We start from the raw sequence: 21,558 nt of genomic DNA on the forward strand, positions 1-21,558 counted from the left end.
TTAATTTTTATTATTTTCTTATACCAAATAAATCAATAAATCGATAGACAAATAAATAAATAAATGAATAAATAAAAAATAAATAAAAATAAATACAGAAATGTATTCAATTTCTGATTGCTTTTTATTCTTATTTATCCCATAGCATGCTACGTCTTTGCGTACTCCGACTGTGCGCCGTCTGATTAGACAACTTTAACTGTTAATAACTCGGTAAATAATAATCTGAGCCAAAATCGCAAAAGGAATTTTTTGTTCAATATTCAACCCTCTTTCACCCTTTGAAATATTAATGAAGAGAAATTGATAACGATAAATTATGGGACACCCCGTATATGTATATATGTCAGGGATACGCAACTGGCGGCCCGCGACGTCCAAACTTAACCCGCAGAAAAAATGAAAAATAAATTGAATTATTATTGCCGAATAACGATTAAAATTAATTTTCTCTCTTAAAATATATATATATATATATATAATAGAATAAATATTTTATTTATTAATACAATGTAAAATATTAAAGAGAAAAAATTTAGCTACTGTGGCCCGCGGTATAGCTACAAATTTTACATTTGGCCCGCCAAAAAATAATTGCGTATCCCTGATGTTGTATGTTCACGCGCGCATATTAATCTGAATTACCGGCAAATTCGTTGATTATCATTTTAGTTCTTCACAAGCTGAGTACGTGCCCAGGTGGCGCAAAATTATCCAATACTTACAAAAGCGAATTTGCACGTATTACCGCGTGGCGCGTGGGAGGCTGCGGAGTTATGAATCTGTATCTCTCTGCCTATTAATTTCTCACTCACACTGATTGACACGATCATGGAAACCGAGAAAGTGCTACATCTGAGGAGATACGTGACATTACTTCAAACCGGAGTGAGATCGCGCATTGTCCGTTCGCACTTGCACACTTATGGGACGAATTCGCCGCGCGGAGGTTATGTCGTCCACTGCGTGCCGAAACAATCCCTTCAAGTGCCCCTGCGGTCGGAGAATTATGTCTCGACGTATGCCAGAATGTTCAGCACGACAGTCGCGCAATCGTCTGTCGAAGACATCGATCAGAAATTGATGTTGTTGTGCAACGACAGTATTAAAAAGGGGCAGGTGTCGGTGGATGATCTGCAGGAGATTCTCAAGCTCTGCGACTGTCAGCTACGTCCCAGCACTAGCCTGTTGCTGCTCAAGTGCTGTGGAAGCCTGTCGCCCGATTTGAACAAGTCTAAGAAGCAGCAATTGCTTGATCAGGTGAAGCGAAGTTTGCGTCTTATTTTTGTATCTTATTCTTGTCTGTCAACAACAGTTTGTCTTTGCAAAAATGTTTTGTAACAAGAGCATGGACTTCTTAAAATTACCTGATTTTTTGACACACAGGTATGGAATCTGGCACAGAAAAACAGCAAAGAGGACCTAACACTGGATCATTACAACACGTTGCTGCAAATCCAGATGGAGAGCTCCACCTTCATAAATCCCATGCAGTTTTTGGCTGGCATGACAGTAGAGCCGGATGAAAATACCTATAGCTTACTGCTCAATGTGGCTGCCAAAACAGGCAACAGCAGGTATCTGTGGGATGTTATGTCCGTGATAAAGGAGAAGAATATTCTCTTTGATGAGAACACGTTCAATGTACTGGTACAGATTTACATAAACAACAGCAATATGGCTGAAGCGGAGCACATGGTAATGCTCATGCGAGATACAAAATTGTCCACTGCCAAAGCATATACTGAGCTGGCGTGTGGATACGCAAGACTCGGCAATATTCCGAGTCTAATTAAGATACTGAACGATGAACCGCAGAGCGATACGAACCTACTCAGAATAACGAAAGTCCTAGGCTCGTCCGACAACAGCCGGCACATACCGGTTGTCTTGAACTTCCTGACAGCCCCGATATCGGCAAATGAACCGGAGATCTCCAAGACGATAGCGGAACTAACACGCACCAATCAGATCACGGGTGCGCTCACGATCATAAAATTCTTCTCGTTAAACAGCACGATGAAGGACGTTATGAGAAACTTCATAAACAGCTTCCTGAACGAACTGATAATAATAAAAGCACCCAAGACCGATATCACGAAATACGCGGTTGACTTCATGGGCTACGAGCCCCTGGCATTGTCCAACGTAGCGGAAACTGCCTTAAAGTTGGGCAGGGAAGACTTGTGTTACGCAATATTTGACGCGATGAGGGAGAAGGGCATGGAGATACGACCACACTATTACTGGCCATTATTAGTGATGGCACACTACAACACGGGAGAAGCTAAGATATTCGCGATCCTTCAATCCATGAAGGACGCGGATGTAGAAGTGGACTTTGATACACTGTGCAATTACGTGTATCCTTACATAAACACTGCGAATCCGCGTATTACTTTGCACAGAATGGTGGCAATGAACTTGCCCAATGCCATCATATTTCTGCCTCTGTTAGCTTTTCTGTTGTCTAGAAATCAATTGCGGGACGTGATAGACCTGTGTGAGAACTCGCAACACAAGATAAGTTACAAAGAACTGATGAGGCCACTGGTGGGCGCCTATTTCGATACGAGAGACGTCCAGAATTGCGTAAAATTACTGACGATACGTCCAAATGGTCAAGCTTTCATCAGTATGTTTTTTAGAATACTGTTAAGCACCAATAAGTCGAAGTTTGACGTGAATGACCTGCAGCTATTCATGAAGGAATTCGCCAAACGCAACGCAAAAATATCGCGTCAAGACGCAAACTTTCTGAGAAAAAGATTTCTGAATAACTTTACAGACTTGTTGAAGAACACGAACGTGTTGGAGCTGCTGGAGAGCCTGGTGGACGAGCAAATCGTAGAATCGGTACTCTCGATCCCGGTCAGTCCGAAATATATGAATACTAAGGATCTAGAGTGTTTCTTAGTTGAGCAAAAGTACAAAAAGCTGTATACAGCAAATACTTTATCCAAATTGATTGACCTGTATTGCAACGAGAACAAATTGAAGAAGGCCGAGGAGATGAAACGCGAGATTGAGGCATGTGGATACAAAACGACAAATAAGATTATGCTAAATCTGCTTGAACTGTATATCAAGAATAACAAGCTGGACGAGGCTAAGGCAATAATATCCAGCATTAACAATACGTTCCCAATAGACAGCGCCAAGATTCTGATGTATGCTAACGCGTTGGTAAAGGTGAACAAAATTACCAAGGCTTTCGACATCATCGAGGAAATCACCAACGTCAACAACAGCATAAATACGCAAAAGTTCTGTTTTACGCTTCTGGACACGCTGGCGCAAAGTCAGTATCACGATCAGACAAAGAACATGCTGAGATTGCTTGTACAGAAGAAATATTGTGTTCTAACCGTCGAAATGCTGAGACCATTGATCGCGATACCGTTGAGACATAATAACATCATGCAGGCTATGGATACGTTCAAAGCATGTGCGCAGAAGTACAAGAAGGCGCCGTTGGCATTGGAATTGTTAACGGCATTGTTGCAGCAGAGAAACAGTTTCCATCAGGCCGATGAATATATAAATCAAGTGTATACAATCCTAGCTGATTTTCACAACATCCGTACGGCGAACACAACACTCTTGTTAGCACTGGCGACGTTGAATAAGACGGAGGAAATGCGTTCTATATTACAGGTAATTAAAACGTTTTTGGTTTATGAATTTTCTTGTTTCTTTCCTTATAAAAGTAATCAAAATTTTTTAAATTCTTTGGAAATTTTTCTCTTTTATATAACAAGAAGTTAGCTTTAGGTACGACAAATATAAGTGATAATATAGTTAATAATATAATAATATAATAATTCTCTTGAAACATTTCGTTCTAGAGATAATCTGAGATTTTTTAAATATTTAATTGAAATAATCTAGAAATAATCTGAGTTTTTAAATCTTTAATTGAAATAATCTAGAAATAATCTGAGATTTTTTAAATATTTAATTGATCTTGCAGACTGCTACATATGCTATCATTCTAATTCATTGTATCGTTTTGTTACAGAAAGAAAGATTATCGATAAGCACTCTTGTCTACTATACCAATTACATACAGAAGTTCGGTAAAATGAACCCTCTGTTGAGAATCTTTGAGGAAATGCCAGACACAAGTAATGCAGAACAACTTTTATTGTGTGACTTACTCATTAACAGCTACAGTAAGTTGCGTTTTTATTGCTTGTGTTTTTTGCAATTCAAAGTATGAGTTATTTTTTTATGTTTACACTCATGTTTCTGTCCACAGATCGAAACGGAGATCACAACGCAGCCTTAGATCTCTGGAATAAGATGTGCGCAAAGAACATCAAATTCAGCGAACAGTCCGAACGGAGTTTTATCCAGTTGTTGCTGTTAAATAATGTTCCGCTCCCGTCATACTTTGCAAAGAATAATAATGTTAGTAATCAACGAAGTACATATTAAAAACAGCAACAATATGTGTGAGTTAACAGTTATCCAAAGCTAAACTAAGTAGGCAATCGATAGGAATTCATGAATGAGAGGACAGCAACACAAATCTGTAAAATAAAATATCTGTACATAATTGTGTGAGAATTTTTATCATTTTATTGCTCGCTCGTGGTTGTCTCGTGCTCGAATTGTTACCGTTTTTAAAAAAATAAAATACTGTTACCTCAAAAGGAGATAGACAAACCATTTCCTAGTAAACAGACTTTAAGTTTTCTTGAAGCAATGCACTGTAATCGTTGATCATTTTAAAAGCTTTCTCCTTGAGTGGCTCGTAATTGACGCGGGCTTTTTCTTTAGCTATGAACTCCTCGATTTTGTTATTATCTTCTTTTAGCTTCTCCAGTTTATTTTCCAGATTACTGATCTCCGGATACATCGCGTACTTTGCAAGTTGTTCCTTCAGCTCGTTATGCTCTGCACGCAAGGACTTGAGCTCGTCCCCGCAAACCGATTCCTGAGACACCAGTCCTTCGCGTTCGGCCATTAGCTCATCTCGCTCAAGTTCGTTTCGCGTTTTCAGGCCGTCCAGATCCTCCAGCGTAATCAGCTCGCTCTGCTGCTTCTTCAGCTTTTCTTTCAACTGCTTAGACTCTACGTGCAGCTTCTCCTCCAAAATTCTCAACCTGTTGAACATCTGTTGCATGGCTGCGTAGTCCTTCTTCAGCTCCTCGAAGTCATTCTCGCGATGCGTCATCTCGTAATCGTTGTACGGTAATTTATCACGTAGAATGGCTGCCTCCTCGGCCTCCGTGAGATACTCGTTGTTCTCTACCGCATTCGCCACGGCCTCCAGCTTATCGACGATTTCTCCTTCGAGTTTCTCCAGCTTCTTCATCTCCTCCTGCTTATTGTGCTCGTACGTGGACATGAATTCCTCCATCATCTCCTCGCGCTTACGTAGCTCCTGGTACTTGACCTGCTTCTCCGATCGATTGTCTTCGATGTCGGCCTCCAACTGCTCCAGTTGCTGTTCCACTTCTGTCATCTTCCTTTCTTTCTCAGCTATCTGCGCCTCTGTCGCGGCGATGTCGGAGTTGTCGCACTTAATTCTTTGCAGAAGCTGCTCCTTCTCGTCTTCCGGAGACAACCGCTTGCGCTCCTCCTCTCGCAGCCGATCTCGCTTCTCCTCCGCCTCGATAATCCTCACTTGCAGCTTCACCGCTTCTTGCTTCAGCTGCGACAGCGCAATTTGCTCCTCCAAGTGCGCCTGCTCCTTCGACAACTGGTCCAATTCGCGCTGCATCTGTTGCGCCTGCTCCTGCAGTTCAGTCTTTTGCCGGAACAGTTCGTCGTACTTCTCCTTCGTATGCGGGTCCATGCTCTCGATGATGTGCTCGGTCCTCTTCCTCTCATTCTCGATGTCCTTCTGCATCTTGTTCAGCTTCTGCTCCATCTGCTTGCGTTGCTCGAACATCCGCTCGACTTCCGCCGTTTTGTGCTCGTTCATCAACGCCAGCTCCTTAGCCTCCTGCTCGATCACCTCCTTGTCGACGTCCAGGGTCATCTTGTCCACCACGAGATTGTAATCCGCCAACTCGGCTTGTAGAGTCGTCAATTCCGCGGCCAGACTCTTCGCTCTCTTGTCGTAGTGTATATAGGTAGTCTTTTCCTTATTCTGCACATCGATGTCCTTCATTATCGTCCCGACCTCCTGCGTCAATTCCCTTAGCTTCAGCTGCAACAGACCCTCGTAGTACCTCTTGTCCTGTATCTGCCTATGAACATAGAAAATCGTGCGACTTAATAGACTCAAGAGTGTCGTTGCAGAGCCATTCTGAATCGTGTTCAAACTGGAACCAAATTAAATCAACAAGCGAATTCATTCGCTCGATGAGGGCATTACCTCATCGGCAGACCTTTCGTGGTGCCCGGTCGCACGCCGGCGATGCCGTGCTGCGTGATCGGTCTGTCCAGCATGTTAACACTGAACGGCTTGGCAGTCGCCAGTCCGGTACCGGTGCGTGCCAGGGCGGAGCCTATCCTGGTGAGTCCCGGACCAGCGGTTGGTGCTCGACCGGACGTCATGGACGCCGACGGCGGCCTCGCCAGGGCGAAGCGTCCGGGAGTTGCCGTGCGGAACGTAGCGGAACTCGCGTACTCCATCGTTTCCCCATCCTTGTGACCCCGGCGCGACCTTGGTCGCTCGTACTTGCTCTGAGGCCTCACGATGCCCGTCGGTGGTCTGTCTACCTTGCTTGACGGGCCGGCTTCTTCCTGGTCACGCCGCCAGCGGGTGATCGGACGCTCCCCGATCTTGGCGGAACTGCCTTTCTCGAATTCCATTCCTTGGAAAGTTAGATGGAACGTTAGGCGACAGTTGAAGGATGCGGGCTGATTGGGAGGCTGCGAAGATCGAGGATGTATCAGTTACGTTAGTTGACGAGTAATTGCAAGATGCAGCGAGATAATGTTGTGCTCATCGTAGTCATAGAAACTGATGGCTCGTTCTACGGTTCGAGTTTACCGAGCTGTGGACATCATCATGTTTGTGCAGAGTATAGGATGCTGTTACTCGTGGAGAAACTAATAGATTTTTATTGACATATTAATTCAGTGATGAAATAGAGAGGAAAGTTTTATCACGTATTGGATTATGATTATTGTTCCACTGTTATAAATCTGAAAAAATAGGACGCGAAGGACGGAACAGAAAGTGGTCATGCAACACCGAGAAATTGAAACTTTTTAAATAACACACAAAATGAGATTTAAATCTGTTTTATTTGTCATTTATTGCACTCATTTATTTCATATTATTCGCTGTTTTATACGATTCGTGTATGATACGATGGAATTAGAATAATTTATAAAACAATGAATTTGCTTCTCGACTTGCTGGGCTATTCATAAAGCATCCATTTCGTACTGCGTTTATGATGCTATCAAGATTGCCAACAGATGGCACTAAAGTATCATTTACGCGCAAGCATTTTTCTAAGCAATTTCCCATCATTTAAAGTGCAATTATTTGCGTTTTAAAAAAAAGACCTTATGAAATTGTTATTTCTCGATGCGCTTGCCATGTTTTACCAGTTACAGTTCTCTCTGTCGGATGACGCCACTGACGTCGTTCGCGCTCGAATGCGGCATCTATTAGCGGTTGCCAAGCAACGGCAATGGTGGACACAACTGGCGACGGGATCGGGACGGGACGGTGCATTGAAGCGGCATCGGCGCGGTAGCGGCGGTAGTAGTGGAGGCGGAGGGCGCCCAAAGTTGAATTTAATATACGCTCTTCATCCAAGAATATCCGCGCCGCGGCGGCGGCGGCGGCGGTGGCAGAGACAGCCGGCCGGCAGACATAACGCGGCGAGAAGCCATCCAAGTAGCGTTACGCGTCGCGGCCAACTTCAGTCAGTCGAGTTGAACGCAACGGTTTGATCGGTTGTCCGGCCACGTTCGGACAGGTCTCGGACTCGGCGCCGATCGGCTCCCCTCGGTCCGCTCCGCTGACCGTTGTTCGCTCGCTCGCTCGCTCGCTCGTGCGCGCGCGCCGCCGCAAGTAAACGTGAGTGTACGCCGACGGTGGATCAGCGTCGCGTACACAAAAAACATTGCGTCGGGCGATACATCCGCGTCCTCCGCTACCTTAGATCGACCGACGCCGACGGCCGGCCCGCCCGTCCGTCGTAAACCGGTTTCTCGACGGCCGATCGGCGGAGCGACCGGAGGAAACCAGAAAAGGCACCACAGCCCTCTTCTCGCGGTCCCGAGAAAATGGTCTGAAGCACGGCGAGAGTCGCGCGCGCGCGAGAGTGTCCCGCGTCCACCTTCACGTCTCTCCGCGCGTTCATCGTTCGCGCGCGCGACGACGGCACCGGACGCGCAACCGAACCGGCGTGCGCGCGTTGCGTCGCGTCGCGTTGCGTTGTCGCGAACACGCAATACGGTGAGGTATATATACGCGCGCGAGTGCAAGTGCGAGTCGTGAGTGCCAGCGCGTGATACCTGCGCGACCAGGCGCATCCTTCCCTCCCCGTCCCGCGAGCGACGAGCGAGAGGACTCAAGGCGAGAGGAATCAAGGTCCGGTCGCACACCGTCGCCGCCGGCGCGGGATCATGGACGAGGAGGAGATCGACGGCGTCAAGTCACCCATCAGGCGGCTCGGCTCCACGCGGAAACTGCTCGTCTTCAACAGTGAGTACTCGCCGTTTCTCTGGCTTTATCATTATCATTCGGTTATTATCAGCGGTCTCGTCGGCCGGATCATGAAGCGGATTTTCCAAAGTTTCGATGCTGCGCGAGATAGATGCCGTCGCCTAAAATAAACATTTTCCAATAATCGATCGTTTGACGTATCGCGTCAAAGCGATATGACGCATTCGCGAAATTTTGGCGCTCCGGGCTCCGCCGAACGTGCGCGAATTCTCGAGTCGCAGTAGATCTGCGAAAACGGTCAGGAAACTGAAAACAATTTCGCGTGATTATTGGTTATTCCTGTCTGTCATCCGAGCGAGTTGCGATTCCTTGTAGTTCCATCGTGGTAATTTGGGTTCTGTATTTATGAGAGAGAGTCGCGGAGAATTGAGAGAATGATGGATATCACCGTGCAAAATTTCAAGCTACAAGCATTGAACTCGCGCGCTCGCTCGGCGATCCGCTCCGCGATGATTGATGAGCGCGATTTCGGCGAGCGAAACAGGTGCGATTTGTTTGCCGCGCATACAGACGCAACGCCGAGATGGCACGACATCGCGCATTGCGCGCGAGGAGTGAAGGAAGTCGACCGCATTCCGCGCGCGGAGAACACGTAAACGTGTCATTTAATCGCCGAAAAATTCTGGACGAATCTCGGAAACGTCACGCTTTATTTGCATCACGTACTTTGCAGCGAAACAAGTAGCTGCAAAGGAGAAAAGGCAATACTCAAACGTATAATTCTTTATTATTTTTATTTTACCTTGATGTATCATAACATTATTGGATGTTCATTGAATTGTTCGCTGCAGTCACTGTTAAAAAAGCAATGACTTCTTGTTGGAAGACGCGACACGCAGATCCCACGGGAATAACGTGATACTCGGAAAAGATCGAATCGGTTCTCTGCGGGGAAGCGGCTCCATTAAAAACGCGCGACATGTTCCACGTTTCTCGATTACGCAAGACCACAACTGAATAGGTATCACCGAAGAATATTATCGTCGGTGTTTAGAAAAATCAATCTGTCGGTGCTCCCTAGATCAAACGCGGTCCGAGAGGTAATACAAACGCGAGAAGTTGTGTATTTACGTTCAACCTCGTTTTTAAAAAGCGAACCTCGGCGATCGCGTGAACGGACTCGCACGCGAGACGAAGCCACGCGTTCGAGAGAAACGACAAACTCCACTCGAGAGACGCGTGCAGAGCGGGAAACTAGGCGGTTTGCAAATAAACACGTTGTTCCGCATGAGAAGAAGAGAAAACGCACCGCGCGTGCAGAGTTTAGCTGCACGACATAAAAAATCGCTTATCGCTCGCACGAAGGGAATTTTCCTTTTTCACAGTACTCCGTTAAATTTCGCCTGCACGTGTATCCGGCTGCCGCGGATATCGACGTTTTTGCGAGACCGCATCGATAACTGCGTCAATCTGGCGAGTGCCGTTGCGAACGTTTCATGGTGATCGCTTACACATGCTGAATCGTCATCTTGTTCCTTCGATCTGAATACCGCACATCTGTTAGCCGCTTAAACTGCCTGTGAATTGTCTATCGCTTGCTTAAACGGAACGTCGACGTTTCTTATCACACATGCTGATCGTTACGAATTTCGATAGCACTTTTTTTCAGACTTTAAAGTTGTTCGCATAATGCGTTTGTATAATGGTGATTTTGCAATTCTTTGCTTGCGTCGTAAAGTCGTAATACTGTTGTGATTAATTCTCTTTATGACATCACAGAGCCCATTACCGCCCCGTGAAAAACCATATTGAGGCGAGGAGCCTAATGAATCATCGAGATGCGATCGCGGTTTACTGATTCTTTTCCCGAGTATTCTAATGGAATGCCTGATAATTAATAGCCAAAGAGAAAGAGAGAGAGAGAGAGAGAGAGAGAGAGAGATCCGGCACGGTCTACTCCTTTCCAAAATAGTTCGCGTACCTTTCATCGGGCCTCGGAGAGAAGGAATTACGCGTTTATTAGTATCGAGAACACGCCGTGATGGTGGAGCACAGTGAGAGGCGATCAAGTGCAGACAGTTGCACCACCATCGGAATGCCGGAGTGCACGAGAGACGAAGGCTGAACGACGTGCACCAGGCACTCCTAGTCGAATCGTTTTCTCTCTCGGATCGCATATCGTTTTAAACTCGACGCGCGACGCGACGGCGAGATCGAACGTTCGTTACAACGGTATTCCCAATAAGGTTCATGCCGCCGCAGAATTTGACCTTGAATAAATTGATATCGAGGATTGGCACAGGTCCCCTTTCCACTCCTCTCGTCGAAAATTACGTCGCTTTCGTTTAACGTGAAAAGCAGTTTTTTTTAAATGAAAATAAAGCTTTGGACAGATAGATCGCACAGCTATGTCGAATTTCAGTCTCGGATATTTTTGGACACGTCGAAGCTTCTTCAAGTCGAATCGCGTTAATCACGTGCCCGATCATCCGTCGTATTTGATGATTGATCGCTTTAACGAGCGTCTCTCAACGCCTGGTGTGTTAGTTCAGTCTCCGATTTCATGCTTGTTTTGTGTATGCTCAACGAAATATTTTACTCGTAAAGTGCGTCTTTTTTCGCTATTAGTCGAAAGAAAACAGTCCGCTCGGAAACTTTTCGGTCCGATCGACACCCCTGTGAAGTTGGCCCCCCAACTTTTAAATTTGAAAAAAATAAGTAGAGTTCTGATTGCCCCCCGAAGAGTTCTAGAGTTCTCTGTCAATTTTAGAAAGAGTTCTGCCATTTAAAGTAACGAAAACACCATTTGAAAAACCGGGGGGCTGACTTCACGACGCCCCCCATTCTGCGAAAAATTCAATTTTTCTTAGAGTTCTTATAAGATTTCAAATAGTTCTAGAGTTCTAGATAGGGTTTAACAATAGTTCCGCTCGAAATACCGAAATATTTAGATTTGAAAGTTTGGATTCAGGAAACGAAAAATTGCGAGAACTCCAGTTTTGGTTTTAGCGCTTCGAGCCTTAATAATAATCGTCAGAACTCGTGAGGGGCTACCCAGAACTCTCAACAGAACTGCGGAATTACTTAAAAAATTTTCGACCTGAGGGATTTAGAAATTTTCGGACTCTGCAACTTCGAGTAGCCAGAACTTTTTAGTTTTCGACTTGAGCGCATCGAGTATTAGGGATAATCGTTAGAACTCTTCGGGGGGCTACCAGAACTCTCCACAGAACTGCGGAATTATAAAAAAAATTTTTTACTTAGAAATTTTCGAACTTTGAAACTTTAAGTCGCCAGAACTTTTTAGTTTTCGACTTGAGCGCATCGCGTCTTAAGGATAATCGTTAGAACTCTTCGGGGGGCTACTAGAACTCCCAACGGGACTTCGGATTTATGAAAAAAAATTTTAATCTCGAATAAAAATGAATTTTTTTCGCAAAATCCGACGTTTTATTGAGAGTTCTGGGTAGCCCCTCACGAGTTCTGACGATTATTATTAAGGCTCGAAGCGCTAAAACCAAAACTGAAGGAGTTCTCGCAATTTTTCGTTTCCTGAATCCAGACTTTCAAATCTAAATATTTCTGTATTTCGAGCGGAACTATTGTTAAAACCTATCTAGAACTCTAGAACTATTTGAAATCTTATGAGACCTCTAAGAAAAATTGAATTTTTCGCAGAATGGGGGCGTCGTGAAGTCAGCCCCCCGGTTTTTCAAATGGTGTTTTCGTTACTTTAAATGGCAGAACTCTTTCTAAAATTGACAGAGAACTCTAGAACTCTTCGGGTGGCAATCAGAACTCTACTTATTTTTTTTCAAATTTAAAAGTTGGGGGCCAACTTCATAGGGGTCCGATCGACGGATTATTCGATCATCGCGCTCACCAATCTGCGTTCTCATTAACGTTATTGATACAGCTGCAGCCTCATTAGAAATGGTCACGTGGACGCGTGCTACGAGATCGCTCGCTTGCTCGCTCGCGCAGAAAGCTAGACGAGAAGCTAGACTTTTATCTCAACGTCCGGGATCAATTATGCGCGCGACGCGGAAGACAAAATCATTTTCTCCCGGCAAGCGCCGTGCATTACTCCGATAAAATTTCGCGACGAGATTTCCGCTCCACGGAAACATTAATCCATCACGACTTTCTATCATGCATTGACGTAGTAGGCGGCCGGTTTAATTTCTATAACAGGAGACGACGGCGAGGTTTCATGTAGCAGTCGCGTATCGCGCGATGCAGATATTCCTCGCGACCTCATTATGAAATACCTCCAGGTCCATTAATATTGCATCGGGAATGGCTTACCGCGAGAGTACCGTAATCTCGTAAAAACCGGACGATACGAGAAAACAAAATCCCACGTGGGAATACCGCAGGCAAGAAAGAAAGAAAATTTCTTTGCGAATACGAATAAACGCGACGCACGGTCGATTTATCTAAAATCCAGCAAGTCTGTCGAACATTCTTTCGAAAGGAGAAACGAGCCGAGGAATCTTCCAGTTTGGATATTTTTCTTATTTTGTGCGCCAAAGGATATCCTCTCTCTCTCTTTGCTTCTTTCTGTACGGGATATTATCTCGCTGTGGAAAAACCTGGACTGCTCCCAGGGAAAATTTCCTGCGGCGGATCATACGTAACGCACGGCATTGAAAGCGTAGATCCGACGATGAATTCATGAGACTCGCGATGGTTCGTGGGGCCCTTTCCGTTACCTGGCCGAACCTTTCGACCTTTCCAATGAGATAAAACGAATGCTTTCCGGCCTACGGGCCCGGCCCTGGTTAGCGGCTGGTGAGCGCAGCCATACACGCGCGTACGAGCGCTTGGAGGAAAACAGCAGGATGAAAAAAGAAAGAAGAAAGATGGTAACGAAGTCTACCTACTCGTGTATTACAGACACGTTGGCCGTGGCGCTCTTCAGTCCTTTTCGATGCCGCGTTTAGGAGCAGGAATAGTAGCTACATAATTATAAATACTGTTTGTGTAATGCAGATTGCGTTAATTAGCATGACCGCGGAACGGGAATTAAAACTCCTCGCTCGATTGGTCGATTGGTGAACGCGGTCTAACGGTACGAGACCACGTCCTCGTTTAACGTTTGGCTTGTTTGGGCCTGTTTTCACGGCTTATTTATTCAATATCACTTAGCAATACTAATTTTCATTTAAATTTCTGCAAACTTGTCAGCTTACTGACGTTGTTATCTTGATGTCTTATGTTTAGTTATGATTCTAATGACTTTGTAACTTGCTTGGACTTTATTAGTTTTTCTAATCTAACCGATATTGTGTTATCGTATTTGTTCTCGAGTGCGTATTGCATTAACTCGAGATATGAAATTCGGCTCGTTGCATTTATTATACGAAGCTGATAACTGAAAACTGTGAATAAACAGAAACCTTTTAGTTCGTTGCACAAAACGGTTTGAAATGCCATAAAACCGAGGTGCGTTGCAGTCCACCACGTGTGTGACTGGGCGTGGGGGGCCGCCGCGCGTGGGTGTACACGTACACGTGAATCGCGACGATCCTTTTGGTGCACACCGATGTCTCGCGGCGATGCGTGCGTGCGTGCATGCGTGCGCGCGTAAGGCGGCGCACGTATAACGGCCACCGTCTGCCGTAATATCGATCTCGTTAACCAGTCAGTTGTGTGTACGCGCCGCCGGTTATGCACCTCCCGCGCGGCAAACACAACGTCCCAGTACCGTGCCCCGAATAATCCGGTACCCCATGGAATCCACGATGGTATCTTTCATGAAAGCACATCTTTTTCATCGAGGCATTAAAGTATTTTATAAAGCAACTTTCAAGAAAACGAATGTTTTACGCTTGAGATACGTTTGGCTTGTCACTGTTCCTTTTTCCGAGTATTCTAATGGAATGTCTGATCATTAACAAAGCAGGAGATAGATCCGGCGAGGGATTCTTTTCAAAATAATTCGTGTATTTTCTTCTTCTTCTTAATGTGCTCGATTTATTCGACTTGTCGAGATAATAATTTCGACGGGAGATTTTCCCGATCGCGATCATATTTAAGCGAGCGGAGAGGATACAATTTGTAAACATGCGGGGTTGTTATCTGTCCCGGATGTTACCCGGTGCATACCGCTAGCCGTGACAAACGTTGAACCGTTCTCGATCGCGATAAGAGCGTTGCGAAGAATTATTCCGGATCGTTAAGCTGGCCGGCTGGCGCGGCCCGCGTTTACGGGAACGCGAACCTGCAATCGGTCGCGGTTCAGTTGAACCAAGTTATTACAATCTATTTATATTGTTTATTAAATATCTCCTTTTGCCGCGTGTAAGTCTCGCATGGGCGAGGCAGAAGAAGGAATCTCCTCGTCGATCGGTCGGCCTAACGTGCAGAACCAGTTCACGCGCGAACGCGCCGATGCGTGCATCGCGATGCATTCGCGCGATGCATTCGCTACGCCGCGCGCTTCGATCCGTTCTATCAGAATTCCATGCGCGCCTTCGTGCTTCTCCCGCTTCTTCTTCGCCGAGCGCTTCGCTGGTAACGTAAATCGCATAAATCTCTTGTGGGCGGCGGTAAATAAAAACGAATAATTCACTAAATGTAATTCGCTAATCTGGGGATTCGCGCGGGCGAGTTATTGTAAATGATGATCGTATCTGGGAAAACTATCGTGTGATGCGAACGATCGATCGATCGGGGAATTTTAAGCACGAAGGAAAATGTTTCAACGTCATTGTGATTATTTTAGAGTACCTGCAAAACGGTGAACGGTTTTATTATCCTGATTTTATTCTGATGTCACTATCACGGTTGACATGCCAAAGTGACACATCTCGACACATAAATGGTAACGTCTCTCGCCCGAGTCTCTCGCAGTTTTTACACGTCTTTTTATCGGCACGACGTCTCCTTCGGATGGCCATCTAAAAATAAGAAAAAGAGCAGCTGGGGCGCGAGAAGCGTTTTCTCCTCAGTTCCTCCACTTGTTCACCATAAATACGTTAGACAGCCTCGCGTATATCGGCGATGCCATCACAACGCGGAATCAACGCGCGCGCTTAAATGCGTGAGTACCAAAATATTTTCCCAAGCAAACAAGCGCGGCGCGCCGAAGATTGCGATATTATTTTAGGGTGCGACGCACAGCATATAGGGTGTCCCGACAACACACTTCGCAAATGATCCCAGACTGATTCTAAATTGGATTCTTTCCGCAAAGCGATATCTCAACGCGAAAAAATTACTTTTCTGCATTTTTCAAGATAATTTTTTTCTTTTTTAACATTCGGCTTTCTTTGCGAAGTGCGTGGTAACATATATATACCGTATGTATATTCGTATGCGTATAGACGCGGCGCGTCTTGGCGTTATTTCGGAAACGCATTTTGGTAATCTACGCGGCTCTTTTCTCGGCGACGCGGCGTGCGTCGGCGTCGGAAGAAAAATAAGAAGATTCCGACAACGACGACTCTTCCTGTCCTCGGATATTTTTATGAACGGTAGCAGAGCCATTTTCTCGGGAGGCAGTCAAAGGAGTCCGACCCTTCGAACGAACACGTGCAACCCTTACGGTCACGCGCGTGCACTAAATGAACGCCGATAAAACGGGAACTGCTCGTAATATCGCGCTTTTTGCGATGTCGGTACTGCTAGTGTAATACCCGCGATATTAAGGGTAACAAACAAAGCGTCCTTTGGCGCAAGAAGTACTTTTACGAGATCACCAAGCGTCGAATTATCTCACACTTTTCTTCGTTCCTGAAATCGAATAAAGAATGTGTCAACGTCCTTTCGCTTTTTTACCAAGCGTTATATAATTGTTCTAAGATTAATCTTGTCGTTTTATTATCTCAGTAAGCGTCATTTCTATTTTAAGTATTGTAAAATATTAAACTGTCGTTATATATCAGAGTACCAGAAAGTCAGATTCTCGTGAGTCAAACTTTTTCGAATCCTCGATAAATCGTTACTTTTGGCAACGGTCGGGGTCACTCGTCCGACCGAGTTCCTAGTTCTAGGGATTCGAAAATTTAGGACGCCTATTGGCCGGCTGGCACCGATTTGGCACACTTTCCCGACCGTCGCAATGGTATTTCGCGAGCCCTAAGCCCGCGGCTTGTGCCGTGTGTGTGTATTTCGCGCCGGCGAACCCTCCGCGTCATAAATTCCGATTCTCTCGCCCTCCGGGGAGCGAATCTTCGTCCTGCGGATACTAACCCGCGTAACCCTCGTTATTGCAATTTTTATCCCGCGCCACAGAATCCCTGCGATCCCGAGGATCAATCCCGTGTACTGTAGCTCGCACGACTCCGAGACGTCTCGGAGGCGTCTTACAGCTTCCTCTGCGACATCCCCTCGTTGCGGATGTCGTCTCGTCACGCTCCTCCAGAATCTCCCCGAGCAGGATCTCAATTATCCTTCTAGGCCTCCAACTTCGCGTCACCATCGTGACGATCTTCATTCCCGACACGTTGCGTTAACATCCCCGTGACATCTCGGGAACAGGTTCAGGCTGCATTCGAATTTTCACATCTTTCCGGCGCTCCGGATGTTGATTTTCCGTAGCACTTTTCCGGCATTCTCCGTTTTCAGAATCCAAGATTGGACGGAACATCTTTCAATGAGTTTCAGCATCGTTTATTTCGATATCTCTGAGGATATCTCACCAACACCCTTGCAATATCCTTGTGGCGTTCTCGGACGATGGGGTTTCCGTTACTGCACCGACTGTACGCAGGTTGTTCGTGTCGCAGGTATAGCACACGTTCTTCCCCCGGCTTTCTTCTCTTTCTCTTCTCTTTCGCTGGTCGACGACGTGCCGCTGCCGGGTGCCACGCCCTGGACGTGAAAAAGGCATAAAATCTCATTACGACAACCTAGCCGCACCGAGGGGTCATCGTTACCACGCGCAAAATAAGATCACGGCTATGAGACACTTGTCACTCTTGGATACAAAAATCATATCGCTCTACAATACTGTGAAAAATGGTACGTTGATAGATCGGCGCAAATTAATGCATTTAATTATCACTAATTAAACTATAGACATGATAATTCTTGAAATATCCGTTGCGTATAATATTCGCTGCCATAATTTTGTATCGAATCGAAATTGCTTATGCCTTTAGATACGTACATTTAGCAATTATTCCGCTACTCTCTTTCTCTCTCCCTCCTCTCTCTCTAATTTCGCTCGACGAACCGATAATTTGCAGACTGCGGCGCGAAACAACCGTTATGCCCGACTGCTCGTTTCCCGTTCTGACTACAGCGTATTTTACGCCTTATCAAATCCACCGTCTCTCGTCTCGCGATTCGCTCTTGTCAGCTTCATTCCTCGGCGCTACTGACGATGGCATAATCGGCCGACACAGCGCCTTCTTTGTGCGGTAGAAGTCCCGTTTGCCGTGGTTGCACGAAAAACGTCTCGACAGCTCCGGCAAGGTCAATTCTGAATAGAACTGCCTCTACGGGGTACCATGGGCATCACCAGATGTTCCGCTAGGAATCATAGATCGTAATCGTGGCCGCAACGTGTAAAATAAATTACGAAATGCACCGCAAAAAATTATTAAATTAATTACATCTAATTTTCTTAATCGTTCGAGTGCGATATAGCGTGATTGCGCTTTACTCGCATTTCCTGTTGAAAAACATCACCGCATTGTCCTCCAGTAGGCCTAAAGCTTGATCTACAATGTGTTCTTTGCGTCTTGTTTCTTGAACCTTTTCTCTTATCTGATGCTTTCTCGATGTACCTGTTTTGATGACAATTTGTTTCTTGTCTATTCCAAAGTTCATCAACTTTTATTTTAAAATAGTACGTCAAGAAGCCAAAAAGCAAGATGAAAGAGCAAGAAACAAGATGCAAAGAGCACATTGTAGATCAGACTTGATGTATTCAACGCCATGATGGTCAGTGTCACCAGTGACAATGTGCAATAAATATATTAAGACACGTGAATAATATTACAGCACGCGATTGTTTAAATTTGCAAGATAACAATCGTTTAATACTAGAAAAACATATCAAAGTGCATTTGTAAGCAATTTAAAATTTTCATTGATTAAAATTATGGAAATCACATGAATACATTACGGTGAATCTTAATAAGTTGGCGCGAATGGAAAATCAGCTAATTACGCTGGGCGATGAGTGTGTTAACTGGCAGTGCTCGCGGATTCTCTCGCAGCGCAGCGCAGCAGTAATTAGTGTCATAATTTGAAGGAGCTTTATTAAATCGAAATTTCTTTTCGTAATCTTTATTATTATACAAGGAAATATAAAAGAGAGCAGAGAACAAATTAATATTTTCCGAGGTCAAACGTGGTCGCATTATTATTTAACAACATTTCTTAAACAATAACAGCACGATCACGTCGCTCGACACACTTTGTCACACGTATTCTGTAGAAACCCGTGGCACTGAAACGATTAAAGTAAAATTTTCCCCTTACGATTTTTCAATAGCCGCAAGAAGAAACACTTTTTGTTCAATCAGCGACGCATGTCAGGCGCGTTACGATGGTATCGCAATGATGGGAACACCCTATAGATCCCATAATAGAAAGGGAGAATTTTATTCTGAGGCGGCTATCATCCATGCATGCGTGCGCGCATCAAACCCGAGGAGACGACGCAAGGAAAAGGGACGAGATAGATGAAGGAGAGCGAGGGTCCTCGTTTGAGTGAATGCGCAAGGAAATTATCTGTACTCTCTCGCACCCGGCGGGAGCGATTATACGCGCCGGCTGTAGCAGCTGGTCCCTTGTTCAGGGACTGCGGCGTCGCGTCTACCAAGAGTTGTCGCACGAGTGATATCGCCTTTTTGGTGGAGCATTGAATTTTTCACCTGCGCCGGTATACACGTACAGATACTACCGCATGTTAATCAAGTCGCGAGCCGACAATCGTCGTGATTTTATTCATCCGATAAACGCTCAGCTGCCCGAAAGACGGTGGCCGATGGCAACCGATCGAATGACTCGAACCGCAATCGGCGGTTGTTCGACGGAATGAAACAGCAGGTGAGAATGACAGGATAAATGCCAAGGAAATTAATGCGTCGGATTAATTAATGGCGGACATGGATATGGCTTCCGTTTCTCTTCTGGAACAATTCTCGTGCACATGTACGGTATACGATACGGGTCTGTCATGCGCTGATGGTGAATGCTTCTGTCTTTGGCGTCGCCTTCTGCCACGTGAAAATTTTGCAGAGGACGGTGGGTGGCATCCGGTATTCGACTTGATGATCCGGTATTACGACATGGCGGCTCGAGCGTGTTTTGTTTGAAATGGAAGTCTTGATCACGGGTTTTGGAGACGTTTGCAAGGGCTCGCGCACGGGAGATTAACGATTTCGAAAGGGCGGCCGCGTGGTGCAACTTTATCGTTGATTCGCACGCGAATGGTCCGGCGACTTATTACGAAGGATCAGATTAGCGGTGAACGAGAGTTTACGACGGTAATGAATTCCGCGGCCCTACCTTGCTTGGAGTGTCGATTTTTGCGTCGTGAGCGATTTTCGAGAGTCTCGCCTGCGCTTCCGTTAAAAATACCTGCCGCAGCTGCGCCGCGCGACGTTATCGCAAGCATCGTAGCGCGTTACGAATGCAAATCACATGTGTGAGGCGCACTTTAGTATCACCTAGAAATCTCGTAACAAAAAAGTAGGAATATTTTTACATATGTATGTATTTATGACGTATAAATATTTCTCAGCGCCATAAATGCCGCGATTTAAATTATGTTTCCGTTAAAGGTACTTGATATATTAATTACACGACGAGGATCGCGCTCGTTAATGCGCGTTATTGGAATTTCGCTCGCTGGAATTTCAGCAATCTCCACGATGTTGCGTATATCTTGCTAATTAATTTATCTCAATCGAGTCTCCGTATTCGCCGAAGAATTCGGATCGCGATATTTTTCCGTTAGTGACGGGACACCCTGTGTAACAAAAGTATATATAGGCATCCGAGTGCACGGGCGCAAGAAAGACGGGCACACAAAAGCTCGACTCTGTTGTGCTCCGATCGTTGCCGCTTGGTAGGCAACAATAGAAACGCGGAAGCGAAGAGAGAAGGAGAGGCGAGAGAATGCTTTCTCGAAGCATGTCGAAAATGTGCAAGTTGCACGTACGTTCCGTTTTTCTGCCGGTACAAGGGTTATTAATATGCTCGTGCTCATTTGCTCGCGAGAATATTGCAGAAGAAGCTTGAAAAATGCATGCAAAGACGGGCAGACTTTGGTAAAGCGCTCTGCCGAAGCGCACGTACATATGAAAAATTAAAGTGTTTTCGTTTATTTCGTTTTCACACGAGCGAGAGAATTATCCTCGTTGGTCCTCTCGTGTTCAAGTTACTTGGAAATGTTTCAGCACCAACTTTCCAATGCAGTCTACTTTTATAAAGCGTACCGCATCTAGATGTCGTAATAAAGAATATCGGCATATTTCTCGCGCTGAGCGACGGACTTTATGGTGCATTTGCGGAGCCAAGGGAATTGCGCGGAGTAGCTTACGTTTAGACGAGAGAATAGCGTACTCGCGAAGCAGAGTGCGCTTTCCTTCCACGAAATGATATTTGTTTTCTTGATTGTGGCACGGAAGAAGCGGAGACGATTGTGCCGCGAAACGTAAACGACACTCGACGCTTGTCAAGTCGCTTACTTTGCATATTTTCGTTTCGACGGCTGTACCGCGTCATCGTGCATGGAATTGGATATAGTTATGTAAAGAGCTGCCAATCGCCAGCACTTTCATCCGCGATTTCTCTGACAAATGTAGCTATGTCCTTCAAATCTACTAGATCACCACATACATGTATAGAATCTTAAAATTTGCTTTTACACTCGACAATCTCGAGACAGTTTCAAGGGAATTCTGTAATGTGACAAATTTTTGCTCATCTCAAATCTTGACGTTGGTAATAAGTATTTCACGCACGTACGCCATGTCGCCATCTCCGATTACAGACGACTTCTA

The 21,558-nt window shown here is 45.4% G+C and overlaps 3 protein-coding genes across 4 annotated transcripts in view; 2 read left to right on the forward strand and 1 right to left on the reverse strand.

The window, feature by feature from the left end:
* Window positions 1-741: 741 nt before the first annotated feature.
* Window positions 742-4,561, forward strand: LOC105285416 (leucine-rich PPR motif-containing protein, mitochondrial). The gene is made up of 4 exons (XM_011349605.2): window positions 742-1,260; window positions 1,387-3,657; window positions 4,022-4,175; window positions 4,262-4,561. The coding sequence occupies exons 1-4, from the start codon at window positions 832-834 to the stop codon at window positions 4,438-4,440; spliced, it is 3,033 nt and encodes a 1,010-aa protein (XP_011347907.2). The 5' UTR covers window positions 742-831; the 3' UTR covers window positions 4,441-4,561.
* A 1-nt stretch (window position 4,562) lies between these two features.
* Window positions 4,563-6,935, reverse strand: LOC105285415 (intraflagellar transport protein 74 homolog). Its single transcript, XM_011349604.3, has 2 exons — window positions 6,332-6,935; window positions 4,563-6,203 (listed from the first exon to the last, which is right to left on the reverse strand). Exons 1-2 carry the CDS (start codon window positions 6,769-6,771, stop codon window positions 4,679-4,681), a joined length of 1,965 nt encoding a protein of 654 aa, XP_011347906.1. The 5' UTR covers window positions 6,772-6,935; the 3' UTR covers window positions 4,563-4,678.
* Window positions 6,936-7,771: 836 nt separating this feature from the next.
* Window positions 7,772-21,558, forward strand: part of LOC105285417 (SLIT-ROBO Rho GTPase-activating protein 1) — a 55,513-nt gene continuing 41,726 nt past the window's right edge. Inside the window, exon 1 of one of the 2 annotated variants that reach the window (XM_020033624.2) lies at window positions 7,772-8,626. In XM_020033624.2, coding sequence (XP_019889183.1) covers window positions 8,548-8,626 — 79 coding nt within the window. In that variant the 5' untranslated portion in view covers window positions 7,772-8,547. The remainder of the gene's footprint in view (window positions 8,627-21,558) is intronic. The other variant, XM_011349606.3, reaches the window with a different exon arrangement.

The sequence above is a fragment of the Ooceraea biroi genome, chromosome 12 (genome assembly GCF_003672135.1).
Source record: "Ooceraea biroi isolate clonal line C1 chromosome 12, Obir_v5.4, whole genome shotgun sequence".
NCBI classification, from domain to species: Eukaryota; Metazoa; Arthropoda; class Insecta; order Hymenoptera; family Formicidae; genus Ooceraea; species Ooceraea biroi.

Bases quoted from the DNA above. Each gene is read 5' to 3' on its own strand.
- LOC105285416 (XM_011349605.2), top strand. From the start codon at position 832: ATGGAAACCGAGAAAGTGCTACATCTGAGGAGATACGTGACATTACTT. The intron at 1,261-1,386 runs GTGAAGCGAAGT...TTTGACACACAG, and splicing joins AGCAGCAATTGCTTGATCAG to GTATGGAATCTGGCACAGAA. The intron at 3,658-4,021 runs GTAATTAAAACG...GTTTTGTTACAG, and splicing joins AAATGCGTTCTATATTACAG to AAAGAAAGATTATCGATAAG.
- LOC105285415 (XM_011349604.3), bottom strand. From the start codon at position 6,771: ATGGAATTCGAGAAAGGCAGTTCCGCCAAGATCGGGGAGCGTCCGATC. The intron at 6,204-6,331 runs GTAATGCCCTCA...CTATGTTCATAG, and splicing joins ACGAAAGGTCTGCCGATGAG to GCAGATACAGGACAAGAGGT.